Genomic DNA, 18,855 nt, shown 5'->3' on the forward strand with positions numbered 1-18,855 from the left:
GAGGACACGGCGCCCATGGCCGTGTAGCTCTGGAATTGTTCACAGGAAGGGTCAGGGGGACAGAGGGAAGTTGTAGCTTGTGGCCTGAACAGTCTCAGGTGGCTCTGTTCCTCTTGTCCATAAATAACATCTTGGTTTTTTTCTTTTTTTGGGGGGGGGTTCCTTTTTTTTTTCAATTTTCTGTATTTTTTAATTGATGGAAAATTGCTTTACAATTTTGTTTTGGTGTCTGCTCTACAGCAATGCAAATCAGTCATAATTTTATATATGTATACCCCTTCCCTCCTGAGATGCCTTCCCACCCCCAGCCCGATCCCAGCCCTCTGGGTCATCACGGAGCCACGAGCTGGCCCCCTGCTGCACAATAGCTCGCCTCTCACTGTCTGTTCTGCACACGGCAGTGTGTATACGCAGTATACATACTGTGTATACACAGCGTGTATATGTCAGTGCTGCTCTCTCAGCCTGTCCTGCCCTGACCTCCCCCACTGTCCGTAAGTCCATTCTCTACTAGGTTCATCTGTACCATTTTTCTAGATTCCACGCGTGTGTGTTAATATATGATACTTGTTTTTCTCTTTCTGACTTACTTTACTCTGCATAAAAGGCTCTGGGTTTATCCACCTCACGACAGCTGACTCAAACGTGTTCCTTTTTATGGCCAAGTAATATTCCATTGCATAAATGTACCACAACTTCTTTATCTGTTCATCTGTCCATGAACATCTAGGTTGCTTCCATGTCCTGGCTTTTGTATACAGTTCTGCAATGAACATTGGGGCACATGTGTCTTTTAGAATTGTGGCTTTCTCAGAGTACGTGCCAGTAGTGGGATTGCTGGGTCATATGGTAGAAATTATTATTATTATTTTTTTTAAGTTTTTTACTTTTTTAATTTTAAAATCTTTAATTCTTACATGCGTTCCCAAACATGAACCCCCCTCCCACCTCCCTCCCCATAACATCTCTCTGGGTTATCCCCATGCACCAGCCCCAAGCATGCTGCATCCTGCGTCAGACATAGACTGGCGATTCAATTCTTACATGATAGTATACATGTTACAATGCCATTCTCCCAAATCATCCCACCCTCTCCCTCTCCCTCTGAGTCCAAAAGTCCATTATACACATCTGTGTCTTTTCTCCTGTCTTGCATACAGGGTCGTCATTGCCATCTTCCTAAATTCCATATATATGTGTTAGTATACTGTATTGGTGTGTTTCTTTCTGGCTTACTTCACTCTGTATGATCGGCTCCAGTTTCATCCATCTCATCAGAACTGATTCAAATGAATTCTTTTTAATGGCTGAGTAATACTCCATTGTGTATATGTACCACAGCTTTCTTATCTATTCATCTGCTGATGGACATCTAGGTTGTTTCCATGTCCTGGCTATTATAAACAGTGCTGTGATGAACATTGGGGTACATGTGTCTCTTTCAATTCTGGTTTCCTCGGTGTGTATGCCCAGAAGTGGGATTGCTGGGTCATAAGGTAGTTCTATTTGCAATTTTTAAGGAATCTCCACACTGTTCTGCATAGTGGCTGTACTAGTTTGCATTCCCACCAACAGTGTAGGAGGGTTCCCTTTTCTCCACTCCCTCTCCAGAATTTATTGCTTGCAGATTTTTGGATCACAGCCATTCTGACTGGTGTGAAGTGGTACCTCATTGTGGTTTTGATTTGCATTTCTCTAATAATGAGTGATGTTGAGCATCTTTTCATGTGTTTGTTAGCCATCCATATGTCTTCTTTGGAGAAATGTCTATTTAGCTCTTTGGCCCATTTTTTGATTGGGTCGTTTATTTTTCTGGAATTGAGCTGCATAAGTTGCTTGCATACGGTATAAATTAAAAAGTGCTTACTCCTTGGAAGGAAAGTTATGACCAACCTAGATAGCATATTGAAAAGCAGAGATATTACTTTGCCAACAAAGGTCCATCTAGTCAAGGCTATAGTTTCTCCAGTGGTTATGTATGGATGTGAGAGTTGGACTGTAAAGAAAGCTGAGCGCTGAAGAATTGATGCTTTTGAACTGTGGTGTTGGAGAAGACTCTTGAGAGTCCCTTGGACTGCAAGGAGATCCAACCAGTCCATTCTAAAGGAGATCAGCCCTGGGTGTTCATTGGAAGGACTGATGCTAAAGCTGAAACTCCAGTACTTTGGCCACCTCATGCAAAGAGTTGACTCATTGGAAAAGACTCTGATGCTGGGAGGGATTGGGGGCAGGAGGAGAAGGGGACAACAGAGGATGAGATGGCTGGATGGCATCATTGACTCGGTGGATGTGAGTCTGAGTGAACTCCGGGAGTTGGTGTTGGACAGGGAGGCCTGGGGTGCTGCGATTCATGGGGTTGCAAAGAGTCGGACACGACTGAGTGGCTGAACTGAACTGATGGTAGATTTACGCTTATGTGCTGTGCTGTGCTTAGTCACTCAGTTGTGTCTGACTCTTTGCAACCCTGTGGACTGTAGCCTGCTAGGCTCCTCTGTCCATGGGGATTTTCCAAGAATACTGGAGTGGGTAGCCTATCCCTTCTCCAGGAGAACTTCCTGACCCAGACATCTAACTGGGGTCTCCTGCATTGCAGGCAGATTCTTTACCAGCTGAGCTACCAGGAAAGCCCCAGATTTATTCCTAGTATTAATAAAAATATAAGGAATTTTTATTCCTGTGATGCAAAGAGCTAACTCATTAGAAAAGACCCTGATCCTGGGAAAGACTGAAGGCAGGAAGAGAAGGGGATGGCAGAGGATGAGATGGTTGAATGGCATCACTGACTCAGTGGACTTGAGTCTGAGCAAGCTCTGGGACATGCTGAAGGCCAGGGAAGCCTGCCGTGCTGTAGTCCATGGAGTGGCAGAGTCGGACATGACTGAGTTACTGAATAACAAATTAATAAAAAGCGGCCTCTTGGAATCACCTCAAATATGCTGGAACTGACTGGAGCCTGAAATGCCCTTTCACCTTTTGCAACGCTGCAGCCCTAATTCCCATGAATCTGTCTTACAGATATGACCGCGACTGAGTGGCTAAAGCTTAATTACTCTGGTCTGCTACCCCTTAAGGCCTTTCCTGGGATGTGTGATTTCCTGTCACAGGGAGACTTGGTTTTCAGCTGTACCTTCCCACTTCCTGTTTTCTTTTTTTCCCCTCAGGTGGATGCTTTTATTTGTAAACAAATAAAACCACCAAGAAATAAAAAAAAGAGAACTTCTCAGTAAAGAAAATGAGATTGTGGGCAGAGCTGAAAAAAAAAAAAAAGATTCAGGGGTCCAAGCTGTGCTTTGTGACTATTAGAGATGGAGAATCCCTGGCCTTGCAGATCTGGGCTTCCTGCATCCTCTCAGAAGTGGAGGCTGGGAACTTCCTTGGTGGTCCAGTGGTTAAAGTGGTTAAGAACCTGCCTTGCAGTACAGGAGATGCTGGTTTGATTCCTGGTTGGGGAACTAAGATTCCATAGCCTTGGGGCAGCTGAGCCCGCATACTGTGGCTAGAGAACCTGTATGTTGCAATGAAGACCCAACACAGCCAAAATAAAGAAAAAAAAAAAGGAAGCAGAGGCAAGGAGGACATTGTCTGAATCACCCACCTCTCACTGACCTCCCCACCGACCCATCCAGGCTGCTCTGTCACCAAACTCTCAAACAAGGCAGTCTCTGAATTCCTTACTATGCCAATTACTTCATTTTGCTACAAATAAGGAGAATGGTTTTGAACCCAAACTTAGGACACAAGCTTTCTGCGTGGTCCTAAAATGGGGGCAGGGCTGTCCCTTCCCACTTTTGATCCCCAACAGCTGTCCCTTTTCGGTGGATGAACAGATACCTCCATCCCTCCTGAGTTCTGCGACGATGCCCCCGTGCCCGCCACCCGCCCCCTGGGTCTCCTTTCTCTTCCCCTCACGTGGTACCAGCAGTGCAGGGAAAACGAATGGAGTGGGGTTATATCAGTGCTTCCGGGCTTAGGGTTTGGCTTTGTTATTTTAACAGCTTTGCTATGTTTTATGTGATTGTGTATTTGGTTACAGCAGCCAAGAGCCTGAGGGCATGACTGCCTACAAATTACAATTAAAAATAATAGTTATGCCTCTCATTACATGATTATTATGATCAGTGGTGCTGTGCTTGGTGGGCCTGGGCCAGGGCCCAAGGCTGCCGGGAAGGAGGCTGGGAGAATTCTGGGAGAAGTGGTTCTCTGCAGAGAGAGGGTGGGGCAGGAGACAGGGGGTGGGGTGGGGGGGTGGCTGAGCTGGGGGTGGGGGTGGGGTGTACAGAGGGCAGGAGTGGGAGGTCACTTAGCTGGGGTCAGGAGGTCGAGTGAGTAGAGGGCAGGAGTCGGCCAGACCCACAGCTGGTGGAGGCATCAGGCCCAGCCCCTCTGGGGTTCTGGCTTCAAACTCCAGGGAACTTTGGAAAGACAGTGAAGCCATATTGAAAGTAGGGAAGGGAGAGGTGAAGGGAGGAGGTCAGGGTCAGGGTCAGGGTCAGGGTCAGTGTCAGTGTCAGTCCTAAACGTGGGTCTCAGTCCTGCTCTGTACCCATCACCGTGAGCCTTGCCCAGTGTTACTGAAGTCAGTCCTCTGAGCCGAGGTGCTGAGTAACCTGAATGGAGGCTGGTCCTCAACCTTGGAGCACCCTGTCCTCATCTCTTAAGTGGGTGAAATCATGCCTACCTGTCTGGATGTGTGTGCAGGGCAGCTGGTGTGGTACCTGGCATGCGATATCCACTGGGAGCTGCTCTCCATCATCACGAGGGTCCTTCATATCCCCCTGAGTCTTCCTCAGTGACTTTTTAAAATTTTGTATTGGGGTATAGCCGATTACCTGGTGGCTGAGAGGTTAAAGTGTCTGCCTGCAATGTGGGAGACCTGGGTTCGATCCCTGGATCGGGAAGATCCCCTGGAGAAGGAAATGGCAACCCACTCCAGTATTCATGCCTGGAAAATCCCATGGACCAAGGAGCCTGGTGGGCTGCAGTCCATGGGGTCGCGAAGAGTCGGACACGACTGAGCAACTTCACTTCACTTCATAGCCGATTAACAATGTTGTGAACAGTTTCAGGTGAACAGTGAAGGGACTCAGCCGTACATATACATGGATCCATTCTCCCCCAAACTCCCCTCCCCTCCAGGCTGCCATATAACCTTAAACAGAGTTCCCTGTGTTGTGCAGCAGGTCTTTGTTGGTTACCTATTTAAAATACAGCAGTGTGTATGTGTCCATCCCAAACTCCCTAAATATCCCTTCCCCTCATTCTTGCCCCCTGGCAACCATGTTTGTTCTCTAAGTCTCAGGGACTCTGTTACCCCGTCGTCTGCTCCCGTTCTGACTTCTCTCTTTCATGGAGACCACAGTTGGTGTGCAGAGCCCTCCTCGGGTGCTGGGAGCTGCACAGGGCAGGAGAAGCATCCCCCCAGTTTGGAGAGCATCCCCAAGCCATGGCTGGGGTCCAGAGGTCGGGGTGCACACACACAAAAGGAAAAAGTCTCAGATTCCAGGAACCAAAGATACAGACTTTTTTCCCCTACACACTGTGAGGCATGTGGGATCTTAATTCCCTGACCAGGAAACCTGTGCCCCCTGCACTGGAAGTGCAGTATTAACCCCTGGACCACCAGGGATGTACAGATCCATGCACCGCAGTGTAGCACCAAGTGAAACATATGTAGCTTCAAGGAACCACATGCCTGGTCAGGCTCTCAGTGTTTGCTAAGCTCAGCCCTGCTCAGTGCCCCAGGTGAACAGAGACACGTACCAGCTGAAGAAAAGTTTGCAGTCCTATTTCTATGCTGCAGACCTGAGTTGCAATTGATGGTCTGGTGTGGCAGGCAATACAGGGTGCCCAGGCTGTTACTGGGGGTGATGTAGTGGGGTAGGGGTGGCCTCAGGGACTGTCACATCCCTTCCTTTTCCAGCACACCAGACCTAAGGGCTGTAGGAGTGCAGAGGAGTGGGTGCCCGGGAGTCTGACCTTATAGTGCTTGAGCTGGTCAGGAAACAACGGAGGCAGCACTGGAGGGTGGCATGGTACAGGGACAGTTTGCACAAGCTGGGGGTGAAGAGGGCAATGAGGTGATGCCTGAGCAGCAGTGCAGACGAGAGGTGTGTGCTGACAGATGGTAAGAATGGATAGGGACAGATGGGATGGGCCAGATACACACATTCTCTGTATCCAGAGGGAAGAATCTTGACAATAGGGACCCACTCACTGCAAGTTTGAGGGGTTGTTGGCATCCTCCTTCTCCCTGCCCCTCCACACTGCCCGAATGCTATTACTCCTCAAAGCTCAGCTCAAATACTCTGGCAGCTGGCACCCCCTCTTCTGCATGCCCACAGCCCTTTATCTGTGTTGTTTGTAAGTCCCTGATCACTTTATGCTTTGTACCATAGTAATTTAAAATCTCTCCTGATAGGCTAAATCACTTGAGAGCAAAATCCACATCAGATTCACCTAAGCTCCTCACGATGTCTTGAGCAGTGTTTGGTATATCGCAGGTACCTTAGGTCAGGTTTTCACGTTAGGAAATCCATTCAAGCTTGCTCAGATAACAAGGGGTTATAAGAAAGTAGGAAGCAAGCTTGTGGATGCAGGAGATGAAGTACAGCCAGGCGCCTAGGGAACTGGAGCAGGAGGAGCTATAAGGAACCTTTCTCCTTTCTTCACATGCTGCGAGGTCTGTCCCATTTCTCTTTGTGTCTCTTAGTTTCAGTTTTCAAGAGAGAGAATCTGATTGGCCCTGTCAGCAGTATCAGGTGTCCAATCCTGATCTAAAGAAGCCCTGGCTTCAGGGCTGAGGGAACTGGTTCTTTCTGGAGCATGTTGGGCTGCCCTTCAAGGGCTGTGGTTGGAGCAGGCAAGCTGACCAGTGTGTCTGGATGGTAGGCATTCAACAGATATTTGCTTGGAGAATGAATGAATGTCACTTCTGGGAGCTGCGTCTCCCAGCTGCCTGCAGGATGGAGTAGAAGTCTGAGACCCTGGACTCAGGTAGAATTATTAGGAGATATGACATAATCTCAGGATGAGATGATTCAGGCCCAGGAAAGGGAAGTTGTGCGGGGGACAGAAAGATGGAGAAAAAAGTGAGAGGAAGGTGCAGGAAGAGAGAACATGTAGGGAAGATGAGGTTTGTCTAAAAAGGCTAAAAGCCATCATTCCAATTTCTTACTTTTTTTTTTTTAATGCATAAATTGTGTATTATTTCCCTATTTTTGTCTTTCGCATGACTGGAATCATTTTGCTTCTTTCACTTCTTTCTTTCTGAACTGTTTATATTAGTACTTTCTCATTTATATTAGTGCTTGTAGCTACAGTTCATTTTTTTTTCCTTTGTTATCTTTTTTTTTTTTTTAACTTTACAATACTGTATTGGTTTTGCCATACATTGACATGAATCCACCACGGGTGTACATGCGTTCCCAAACATGAACCCCCCTCCCACCTCCCTCCCCATAACATCTCTCTGGGTCATCACCGTGCACCAGCCCCAAGCATGCTGTATCCTGCGTCGGACATAGACTGGCGATTCGATTCTTACATGATAGTATACATGTTACAATGCCAGTCTCCCAAATCATCCCACCCTCTCCCTCTCCCTCTGAGTCCAAAAGTCCGTTATACACATCTGTGTCTTTTTTGCTGTCTTGCATACAGGGTCGTCATTGCCATCTTTCTAAATTCCATATATATGTGTTAGTATACTGTATTGGTGTTTTTCTTTCTGGCTTACTTCACTCTGTATAATCGGCTCCAGTTTCATCCATCTCATCAGAACTGATTCAAATGTATTCTTTTTAATGGCTGAGTAACACTCCGTTGTGTATATGTACCACAGCTTTCTTATCCATTCATCTGCTGATGGACATCTAGGTTGTTTCCATGTCCTGGCTATTATAAACAGTGCTGTGATGAACATTGGGGTACATGTGTCTCTTTCAATTCTGGTTTCCTTGGTTGCTTCTATTCTTCCTTTCTTTTAAAAATTTTTTAAAAATTATTATTTTTTAAAATATAAATTTGTTTATTTTAATTAGAGACTAATTACTTTACAATATTGTATTGGTTTTGCCATACATCAACATGAATCCGCCACGGGTGTACACATGTTCCCCATCCTGAACCCCCCTCCCTCTTCCCTCCCCGTACTATCCCTCTGGGTCATCCCAGTGCCCAAGCATCCTGTATCCTGCATCGAACCTGGACTGGTGATTCATTTCATATATGATATTATACATGTTTCAATGCCATGCTCCCAAATCATCCCACCCTCTCCCTCTCCCACAGAGTCCAAAAGACTGTTCTATACATCTGTGTCTCTTTTGCTGTCTCGCATACAGGGTTATCATTACCATCTTTCTAAATTCCATATATATGCATTAGTATACTGTATTGGTGTTTTTCTTTCTGGCTTACTTCACTGTATATAATAGGCTCCTTTATTTCTTGAGATCAGTGTTTAAGCTTTTCTTATAACCTAGAAATGGGGCTTCCCTGGTAGCTCAGATGGTAAAGAATCTGCCTGCAATGCACAAAACCTGAGTTTGATCCTTGGGTCGGGAAGATCCCCTGGAGAAGGGAATGGCACCCACTCCAGTATTCTTGCCTGGAAAATACCATGGACAGAGATGCTTGGCAGGCTATCGCCCGGGGCGGGGTAGGGGGGCGGTCACAAAGAGTCGGACATGACTGAGTGACTAATATTCAGTGTGTATCCTCCACTGGGTGAAGCCTAAGGGTGCTCGCAATCCACTCTCCAAAATTAATGGAATTTTTTCTTTCTTTTCAAGCTACCATGTTTCTTGAAAACTGGAAGCGATTACAGATGCGACTGGGCTACTTCTGGGACCTGACTGGCATCGAAGAGGAAGAAGTGAGTTCTCTTTGGATTTCTGCTTTGCTTTGCCCCTGGAAATAAATTGTCTTGCATGAAATAGCTACTTTCTTTGCTCTCACAGGAGCTGGTCACCTGCCAACTCTTGCTGTGACCCCTTTCCTAGCTTGGCTCCATCTAAGCCAGTGTTGATAGGCACTGAGGCCAAGAGTTGAAATCCTCTATCTTCTCTTGACCTGTAATACCTCAGACTTGATGGGTAGCCAAATGTGCTTGTGACCATTGGTGGCACAAGAAGCAAGCCTTGCCATAGCCTTGAGGTTCAACTCAACATTCTTCTACCTCCTGTCTCATTGGTGCTTGAGAGCATGAAGCAAGAGGCTGTGACCCAGACATGTTATATGGACGTGTCTGGATGCCCCTGGTAGCCTGCTGGGGGTCAGGTGGAGGCATGGGTGCCAGGTGCCTTTGATGTTTTTGGAGAAGGAAAGAACCACTCACCCAGTACCGTGTCAGTAAATGTGACATTGGAACATGAGCTAAGAGAAAGTGTAGGTTCTTTCAGAGTCGAGTTTTATGGACAGATGTTGTTTAAAGGATGAAAGTAACTGATCTGCCCTTGGGGCTTATTTGAGAACTAGGGCCCCTGATGATATTGGCAAGTTAACGATGACCAGCATGGGCACGGTTGCTCATAGTTACCTATTCCCACTTGCTGCCATTGTCTGAACAGCAGAAGCGAATATTAGCTAGGCACTTGCGTTGCCGTGGGCATTGTCGATGAGGTGGTGGGACAGTGTCCAGAGGTCCAGGAGGCACCCCCAGTATTTTGAGTACCATGGACTGGCTGGCTGCGAGCATATGGCGGCCTCATGTAGAGCTGACCTTTTCTGTATTCTCCATCACTTATTGATGTCTGTTGCCTTGGAGACTAGGGACCCCTGGCTCTGTGACCCTGATGTTTTGATCCAAGCTAGTGAAATTCCCAGTTTAGTCTTGCTCCCAAGTCTGTGTGGTTCCGTGGTCTGTGATATGGAATCCTCCCCTGTCCTCAAAGCTCCAGGTATTCAGCTTGCCTTTGAGCAGGTGGGCATTCGATGACCATGGATTGACTTCACACGCTCACTCTATCCCAGTCGTCTGCGTTTAGCGTACGCCTGGGGACTCATAGCATTGCAGATTCTGTGGCAAACGAGAGAATGTACATATGGATTCTGCCTTCAGAGTGGATACAAATTAGTTAAGAAGATAAGCAACGCAGAATAATGAAGGCAATTGCATTTCTTGGGGGAAAGTGGCCAAAGTAGTGCTTCCAACAGAAAGAGCTGTCAGCGTTGGACTGTGTGGGTGATTTTGTCCTGTTCCATTTCATTCCAGAGACAGAGAGGGAGAGAGGAGAGAAGAGAGAGGAGAGGGCTGTAGCTGGATGTGGGGAGAGGGTGGGGGCACAGCTCCCTTCTCCTAAGGCCAGGACTCTGAGGTCTCCAAGGAAAAGAAGAGACTTCTTGGCACCTAAGCCTGTGTGAGGCCAGAAACAGGCCAAGTGTGTCTCCCGAGTAGCATTGAGGAAGCCAGCAAGTCTCTCTGTAGAGAGGATGTGTAAACACACTCATGTGGAGAGAGGCATCTATCAGGACTCAGTGCCCTGGAAATCTCAGTCCTGGGCCCCTGGCAGGAGTGAGATGTTAATCCGTTTTTGTTTCTTGTAGCCAGGTTTCCTGTTTCCTGTTTAACCAATGAGCCATGGTCAAGTCTTGGGGCGGGCCTGACTCCAGGAACTCCTGTGCAGGCTGAGAGGGGCCTGACCAAGCCTGGGTTCACCCTGGCACAAGGAGCTGGTCCTGACAGGCTCTCTGTGTGTGGTTCCTGGGGGCGGATCAGCTCTGCAAGCATTGTTTATGTGCCCCTGTGCACCAGACTGGGGGCAGGCATGACTGGGAGAAGGGAGGACAGCTGTGTCTTTGCTTCCAGGTATTTAGATTTTTGGACTTGGATATTAAACACACTTTAATTTGAGTTAAATCTGAACGTGCACATCAAACAACTACTATGGGCCAGGTTCTGATTTGGGATGTGGCACCCCCACAGACATGGTCTTCGAGCATCTTCAAAGGATTGAATTCAGCTAAGGGGCAATCTGGTCTCTGAATGTTTAGAATACAACAGTGAGTTTGAGAGAAATTACTTCTGGCCTAAAAGAACGCTTAAAAATAACAGACTTTAGGCAGAAGGAGAAGGGGGCAGCAGAGGATGAGATGGTTAGATGGTATCACCGACTAAATGGGCACGAATTTGAGCAAACTCTGGGAGACAGTGAAAGACAGGGAAGCCTGGTGTGCTGCAGTCTATCAGATCACAACTAAACAACAACAAAAAAATCAAGGTTTTAGAGACTGGTTGAATTTTAATAAGCAGCAAAGGGAAGAATGGGTACCCATAGGAGGAAACAGCCAATGGGACCGTTGATCTGGGGAAGCTCAGGTGTGGCTCAGAGGTAGTGAGATGCCTGGGAAGTGTCGCTGGCTGCAGGGAAAAGGGATTGGGGCTGCAGTGGGGGGCAGAGCAGCAAATGCAGTCTGGTGGCCAGGCCAGGGAGCGTCCTGATTGCTGCTCTGCCTCCTTAGGTCATGAGAAGGCATGGAAGGCAGGATTGGCAGGTATTTGTGACCTGCCCTGGGACTTACATGAAGTGTCAGGGGCAGATTTAGTGTTAGCTGCTCAGTTGTGTGCAACTGTTTGCGACCTCATGAGCTGTAGCCCTCCAGGCTCTTCTGTCCATTGGATTTCCCAGACAAGAATACTGAAATGGCTTTGTATTTCCTTTTCCAGGGGATTTTCCTCACCCAGGGGTCAAACTGTGATCTCTGTCATTGTGGGCAGATTCTTTACCATTTGAGCTGCCAGGGAAGCCCTAACCTGTGTTCAAATGAGGGGCAAGAGAATGGCAGATACTACCTGGGCTTTGGGGAGAGGGATGCAGGAGTCCTTGAAGGTTGTGATTAGAGCTGTTTCTTTGATCTCCAGGTCTCAGGAATCCTCCCGTAGGCAGCTGTACAGACAGAGTCCCCAGACAGCCTTCTTTCCTGTGGTCTTTATTAGGAAATACGTGGGAGGGGAGGGTGCTAACTCACACAGAGACCAGAGACATCCACCCTCCGTCCCTCCTCCTTCGGCTGCCCTCTCCACATGAGACACCATGGAAATGAGCAGGGGAATGGGGAAGGCGGCTGGAGAATCCACCTCCTGGGTCAGCAGCCCCAGGCCGAGGGGCCTCCTTGTGGAACCAGTGGAGATGTCCCAAGAGACTCCTTTGGAGCTTGTTGAAGGAGCCTCCTGCCAGACCTCATGAGTCTTTGCTCTGAGGTGGGGTGGTCTTCATTTTGGCCACCTCTCTTGCCCAATTACCTTCTGCCCTCAGGCCCCAGATGTCCTTGGGACCCCTCAGAGATGGCCTTATCTGGGCATAGAGTCCTCCCCTCCATTTCTCCCATTCACATCTACCATATCAGGCTTAGCTGTCCCTAACGGCTTCCCATCACATAAGACACAACCTCCTGCCTCCCCTCTGAGCCCAGCTCATGGTGGCCTTCTCCTCCTCCAGAAATTCCAGCCTCCTGGATCTGCCTTCTCTCCACAGCTCCTTCTAGGCTTTGCACTGGCTCTTTCTGCTGCCTTGAAGGTGCCAGTCTCCACCCTAGCTAATTCTTTCCTGGCTTTTCTGTCCCAACGTCACCCTCCTCCGGCTGTTGTTGTTCAGTCTCTAAGTCATGTCTGACGCTTTGTGACCCCATGGACTGCAGCACGCCAGGCTTCTGTGTCATCCATTATCTCCCAGAGTTTGCTCAAACTCATCTCTGTTGAGTTGGTGATGCCATCCAACCATCTCATCCTCTGTCGTCCCATTTCCTCCTGCCCTCAATCTTTGCCAGCATCAGGGTCTTTTCCAACGAGTCAGCTCTTTGCATCAGGTGGCCATAGTGTTGGAGGTTCAACTTCAGCATCAGTCCTTCCAATGAATATTCAGAATTGACTTCCTTTAGGATAGACTGGTTTGATCTCCTTCCAGTCCAAGGGGCTCTCAAGAGTCTTCTCGAGCACCACAATTTGAAGGCATCAATTCTTCAGTGCTCAACCTTCTTTATGGTCCCACTCTCACATCCATACCTTCCCTAAATCCCCCTTCTGAAGCGGCCAGCCTGACATTTCTCCTGCTGCTCTGATTCCCCATCTACTAGCTTCTTGTTGGTGGGTTTGTTTGGTTTCTGTCATCTTCCTTCACTTGGGGATAAGCTCCTGGAGAGGAAGGACCTTATATGTAGCCTCAGAACTTGGGAAAGAGCTCCCATGGGCTCAGAGTACAGGAGATGCTTGATGGCTCTTGGATGGAGACCTTTGTTGATTGCATCTGCAGATTTACCTCTGTAGATCAGCAAAGACTGGTTCTGAGCTGGCCTAGGCCCTTTCTTCAGGACAGCTCCTTAGGGATAACCAGATGGAAGCAGCTTTGTGAAATATTTCCCAGAGCGTTGTGGGAGGATTATGTATTTATGATGACTTGGCATCAGACCACCCATCCAGGGAGGCTATGTTTAATGATGACTTGCCCACGGTTGGATGTGTCAGAGCCACGCTCATGGGGGTCTAGATGCTTGCTACTCTGGCTGGGAGCTCATTGATCCAGCTCCCTGCCTTTGAGGAATCTTGTGACCTAACCTGATCTTCTTAACTGTAAGCAGGGAGATCCTTGTCTGACCTTGCTGCAGTTGCAAAGCAGAGAAGGCTAAGATTCCACTTTCAGAGCCTGTGACTCCTGTCTATGTACCAAGAGCTTTTGGCTTCTTATAAACAAATGAGGGGGATCTGAACTGGGGCCCAGAGTATGGTGCAGGGGGCCACAGCCACAACTGGGAGATGCCTCTATGTGATGTCACATCTTTGGAAAATCAGGGACTGGTCAGGAGCCTCCTCTCATCAGAAGAGAAGGCCCTGAAGCTCCTCTGCAGTGGGTGACAGGGTGAAAGCAAGTCTTGCTTGAAAGTCTTTGGAATTGAGATTCTGGTACTCAATAGAAACACTCAGCTATTATTTTATAGTTAAAATCTTCCATAGCAATCATATAGAAGAAAAGCAACCAGATTTCAAAGGCCATGGAGGAAAAGGTCACACTGTGTTTCTCAGAGTATTTCTGCAGGATGTTATTTGCTAGAAGTGAAAGTTTTGTGGGACCTGCTGGGCTGAAGAATATTCAACAGGGGAACCTTTTCAGAGCTTTTATTAGGCTCCTTTTGACTCTCAAGCGACACGTTGTAAGGAGTTTTCCAATCAGTTCGAGCCTGGAATCCTTTTTTAACCCCAAACCCTTCTGGCACACACATTAGGGATTGCTATATTGGAGGATGGATGAAGAGGAGAGACCAAACGAAGTGAACTTCACAAGCATTTAGGGATTTCTGTGTGCTCCCAGTAAGGGCTTCCCTGGAGGCTCAGAGGTTAAAGCGTCTGCCTCCAATGTGGGAAACCCAGGTTCGATCCCTGGGTCAGGAAGATCCCCTGCAGAAGGAAATGGCAACCCACTCCAGTATTCTTGCCTGGAGAATCCCATGGACGGAGGAGCCTGGTAGGCTACGGTCCACGGGGTCGCAGAGCCTCAGACACGGTGCTAATTACTGTGAGAAGCACGAATAGTACAGACCAGATAGCAGATTCTTATATTAGGATGTAAAGACTCTCACATGCAGAACAACTAGGAAATAATAAAAGAAAAATATGTGATCAAGAACTACATGTCGTACAAGCTATAAAGCTCGAGGGTTTTGAGAGAAAGGAGGCACCGCCACCTGTGGTTCAGCAGGCAGAGAAGGTCCCGCCTCTCAGGGTGGGCTGCATCCTGGAGACCTGTTAATGATGGGAAGCCTTCAGAATTCTGGAATAGCTCCTTCTCTCTTATATCAGTTATTCTTATGAGTCATGTGTGTAGTTTCTCCTCTCCAGCATCATGGCATTTCCCAGGAAAGTTAGAGATAGGTAAGGAGCCTAGCTTGTTGGCTTTCAGAATCTCTGAGCCATGAGCAGTGATAAGGGAATGTGTGTTCTCTGAGTCTGCTGAGAACCAGCTCTGGGATCCCTGCCTGGGAGTTCTCGGTAAATGTTGCAGAAATGTGAAGTCCTCATATCCTGGATATTGGTCCTTGAAAGCTGCAGGGAAGACACTTAACTTACACCGTTAAGTTCTCTTTGAAGTCAGCCGTGCATCTTCCTGCCCCAGCCTCTGAGTTGCTGGGACTGTGGTCTTTCCGACGAGCCAGGCTCTCTTTCTCATGCCTGGTGACTCACTGTTCAGGTTTGTGTTGCTGAGTGGCCCCGGGGATGTCTCCTGAGCACTGGTGTACTTGCCAGTGAGTTACTCACCTAGACTGAAGGGGAAACAGGTCCAGGCACGCAAGTTTTAAGATTCCCTGTGGCCGCCTTTAGCTTTGCTGTTTACTGGCCGCCATTTTTAGCTCACGGAAGAATGACTTGAGGAAGACAGCCGGTCCTTGCCCTGACATCCAGCTATGGGGCACATCTGTTTCTCCAGCTGGGACTGGGCTTATTGAAACTTAAAATGGAGGCTGGGGATAGCTGGTGGGGTGGCCAGAGGTGGCCTTTGGTCACTGCTGTGTGCAGCTCAGGGCTCCTGTCTGTATCAGCTGCTTGTTAACGCTTCCTCTCTCTTTTCTCAACACCGGCACTGCCCCCAGGAACGTGCTCAGGTTTGGTTTTCAGTGTGATAACAACTGTCGTGTGTCCTTTCCCGCCACATTGTGTTCCTGGTTTTCCGGGTCTAGATGCCTCGTGGTTGTGTGTGGTATGGCAGTTGTGTGTGGTGGGGTGGCTGCCTGTGGTGTGGCACTCTTGTGTGGTGTGGTGATTGTGAGTGGTGTGGTGGTTGTATGTGGTGTGGCGGTCATGTGGTGTGGCAGTCGTGTGTGGTGTGGTGGTTGTATGTGGTATGGCGGTCTTGTGTGGTGAAGTGGTTGTATGTGGTGTGGCAGTCATGTGTGGTATGTGTGGTGTGGTGGTCGTGTGTGGTGTGGTGGTCGTGTGTGGTGTGGTGGTTGTGTGTGGTATGGCGGTTGTGTGTGGTGAAGTGGTTGCGTGTGGTGTGGCAGTCATGTGTGGTATGTGTGGTGTGGCGGTTGTGCGTGGTGTGGTGGTTGTGTGTGGTATGGTGGTCGTGTGTGGTGTGGTGGTCGTGTGTGGTGTGGCGGTCGTGTGTGGTGTGGTGGTCGTGTGTAGTGTGGCGGTCGTGTGTGGTGAAGTGGTTGTATGTAGTGTGGCAGTCATGTGTGGTATGTGTGGTGTGGTGGTTGTGTGTGGTATGGTGGTTGTGTGTGGTGAAGTGGTTGTATGTGGTGTGGCAGTCATGTGTGGTGTGTGTGGTGTGGTGGTCGTGTGTGGTGTGGCAGTCGTGTGTGGTATGGCGGTTGTGTGTGGTGAAGTGGTTGCGTGTGGTGTGGCAGTCATGTGTGGTATGTGTGGTGTGGCGGTTGTGCGTGGTGTGGTGGTCGTGTGTGGTGTGGTGGTCGTGTGTAGTGTGGTGGTCGTGTGTAGTGTGGCGGTCGTGTGTGGTGAAGTGGTTGTATGTGGTGTGGCAGTCATGTGTGGTGTGTGTGGTGTGGTGGTCGTGTGTGGTGTGGCAGTCGTGTGTGGTATGGCGGTTGTGTGTGGTGAAGTGGTTGCGTGTGGTGTGACAGTCATGTGTGGTATGTGTGCTGTGGCAGTTGTGTGTGGTATGGTGGTCGTGTGTGGTGTGGTGGTCGTGTGTAGTGTGGCGGTCGTGTGTGGTGAAGTGGTTGTATGTGGTGTGGCAGTCATGTGTGGTATGTGTGGTGTGGTGGTTGTGTGTGGTATGGTAGTTGTGTATGGTGAAGTGGTTGTATGTGGTGTGGCAGTCATGTGTGGTATGTGTGGTGTGGTGGTTGTGTGTGGTATGGTGGTTGTGTGTGGTGAAGTGGTTGTATGTGGTGTGGCAGTCATGTGTGGTGTGTGTGGTGTGGTGGTCGTGTGTGGTGTGGCAGTCGTGTGTGGTATGGCGGTTGTGTGTGGTGAAGTGGTTGCGTGTGGTGTGGCAGTCATGTGTGGTATGTGTGCTGTGGCAGTTGTGTGTGGTATGGTGGTCGTGTGTGGTGTGGTGGTCGTGTGTAGTGTGGCGGTCGTGTGTGGTGAAGTGGTTGTATGTGGTGTGGCAGTCATGTGTGGTATGTGTGGTGTGGTGGTTGTGTGTGGTATGGTAGTTGTGTGTGGTGAAGTGGTTGTATGTGGTGTGGCAGTCGTGTGTGGTATGGCGGTTGTGTGTGGTGAAGTGGTTGCGTGTGGTGTGGCAGTCATGTGTGGTATGTGTGGTGTGGCGGTTGTGTGTGGTGTGGTGGTTGTGCATGGTATGGCGGTCGTGTGGTGTGGTGGTCACGTGTGGTGTGGTGGTCATGTGTAGTGTAGCTGTCATATGTGTTGTGGTGGTTGTGTGTGGTATGGCGGTCATGTGGTGTGGCAGTTGTGTATACTGTGGCAGTTGTGTGTAGTGCGGTGGTCGTGTGTGATGCGGTGGTTGTGTGTGATGTGGTGGTTGTGAGTGATGTGGTGATTGTGAGTGGTGGGGCAGCTCTCGTCCCGTAGCGTCCGGTCCCGTGTCCTGACTCACTGTCCATGTGGTGTCTGGTTCAGCCCTGCAGGCCAAGACTGTCCGTCCTGTGTACTAACCACTCTTTGACTCTGGGTTTTAGGAGCATTCCCGGCCTGAGTATGAAACGAAAGTTCGCGAGAAAATGCTGAAGGAGAGCAACAAGTCTGTGGTCCAGAAACTGGGAACCAGTGGGACTGAGGCTGAGGATGAGGTAAGATGCTGGCCCTTGGTGCTCGCCATCCTGTTTATTTCTTAAGATCTTGTTGTCATTTCACTGGAAATGCCTTCATGGACAAGAAGGGCTGTCAGTGGTGGGGCAGGATGGAAAGAAAGCTTGATAATATCCCTCATTGTCCAGAGGGCAGAGCTCGTGGGGAGCAGGCTTCTGCCACAACTAGATTTATCTCTTTCCTGGGTGGTAGTGTCTGGACGAAGTGGGAGCCCTGGTCAGAAAAGCAAGAAGCCATTAGAGGCCTGGTTCTTCTGGACTTCATCACCTACACAGTGAATAACAATAGCAACCACTGCCAGACCAACCATCTCAGTGACAGCTAAACCTTCCTAAGTTCCTGGTAGGGGCCAGACACTGTTCTCAGTGCATTTTATTCTTGCAATAAATTTATGAAGCTGGCACAATTTTTCTGTAAATGAAAGCTAATGAAAAAAGTTATGTGCACAAATTAAGTCATTGGCCGGAGGTCACCCAGCCAGTGAATGGGGGGTGTGGATCAGGGATTCCAACCCAGGCCTGTCTCTGACAGTCTGGGCATCTAACTACAGTTCAAGGATGAATTGAGAAATGGCTCTTAGAGCTGGCAGAGGCACACTCGAGCCTGTGTTTGCCTGAGCTGCTCATACGCCGTTCCTCACATTTCATTTTCTCTGGATAGGCCTCCAAAGTAGGGAGGTGATGGTGAACATGGCTCATGAGTCGTTTTCTGAGTTTTTGGGTGGCATTCAGACATCGCAACAGAGCTTCAGAATCTACACTGTGATCCATAAATACTCTCAGTGCCTGTGAGGTGGGGGTTCGGGGAAGGCTCCTCTTTGGCAGTGCCGGTCTCCTCTGCATGCCACCCTTTTTTGAAACCAAGTGTGTGTGTGTGTGTGTGTGTGTGTGAGAGAGTATGTGTGTGTGTGTATGTGTGTTTATGTCTTTCCTAATCTGGTTCCTGAAAAAAATCAACGAGATCGACAATCTGTTGTTTTTACATGTGTCTTTTCTCCATTTTGGATTAGAATTCAAATTTTATTTAATTTTACATTCTTTAAGTTGGAACCATTCATGTTAACATGCAAATTTATTCAAGCACCAATACAGAAGAATGTGGTGTTTTTGAGCCCAGTATGTTAGCTT

General features: G+C 48.6%; 1 protein-coding gene across 1 annotated transcript in view; it reads left to right on the plus strand.

The window, feature by feature from the left end:
* ANO2 (anoctamin 2) overlaps positions 1 to 18,855 on the plus strand; it is a 357,135-nt gene that overhangs the window by 180,553 nt on the left and 157,727 nt on the right. The window contains exons 13-14 of the mRNA XM_069582006.1: positions 8,793 to 8,875; positions 17,599 to 17,709. Coding sequence (XP_069438107.1) covers positions 8,793 to 8,875; positions 17,599 to 17,709 — 194 coding nt within the window. The remainder of the gene's footprint in view (positions 1 to 8,792; positions 8,876 to 17,598; positions 17,710 to 18,855) is intronic.

This window comes from Ovis canadensis, chromosome 3 (genome assembly GCF_042477335.2).
Source record: "Ovis canadensis isolate MfBH-ARS-UI-01 breed Bighorn chromosome 3, ARS-UI_OviCan_v2, whole genome shotgun sequence".
NCBI classification, from domain to species: Eukaryota; Metazoa; Chordata; class Mammalia; order Artiodactyla; family Bovidae; genus Ovis; species Ovis canadensis.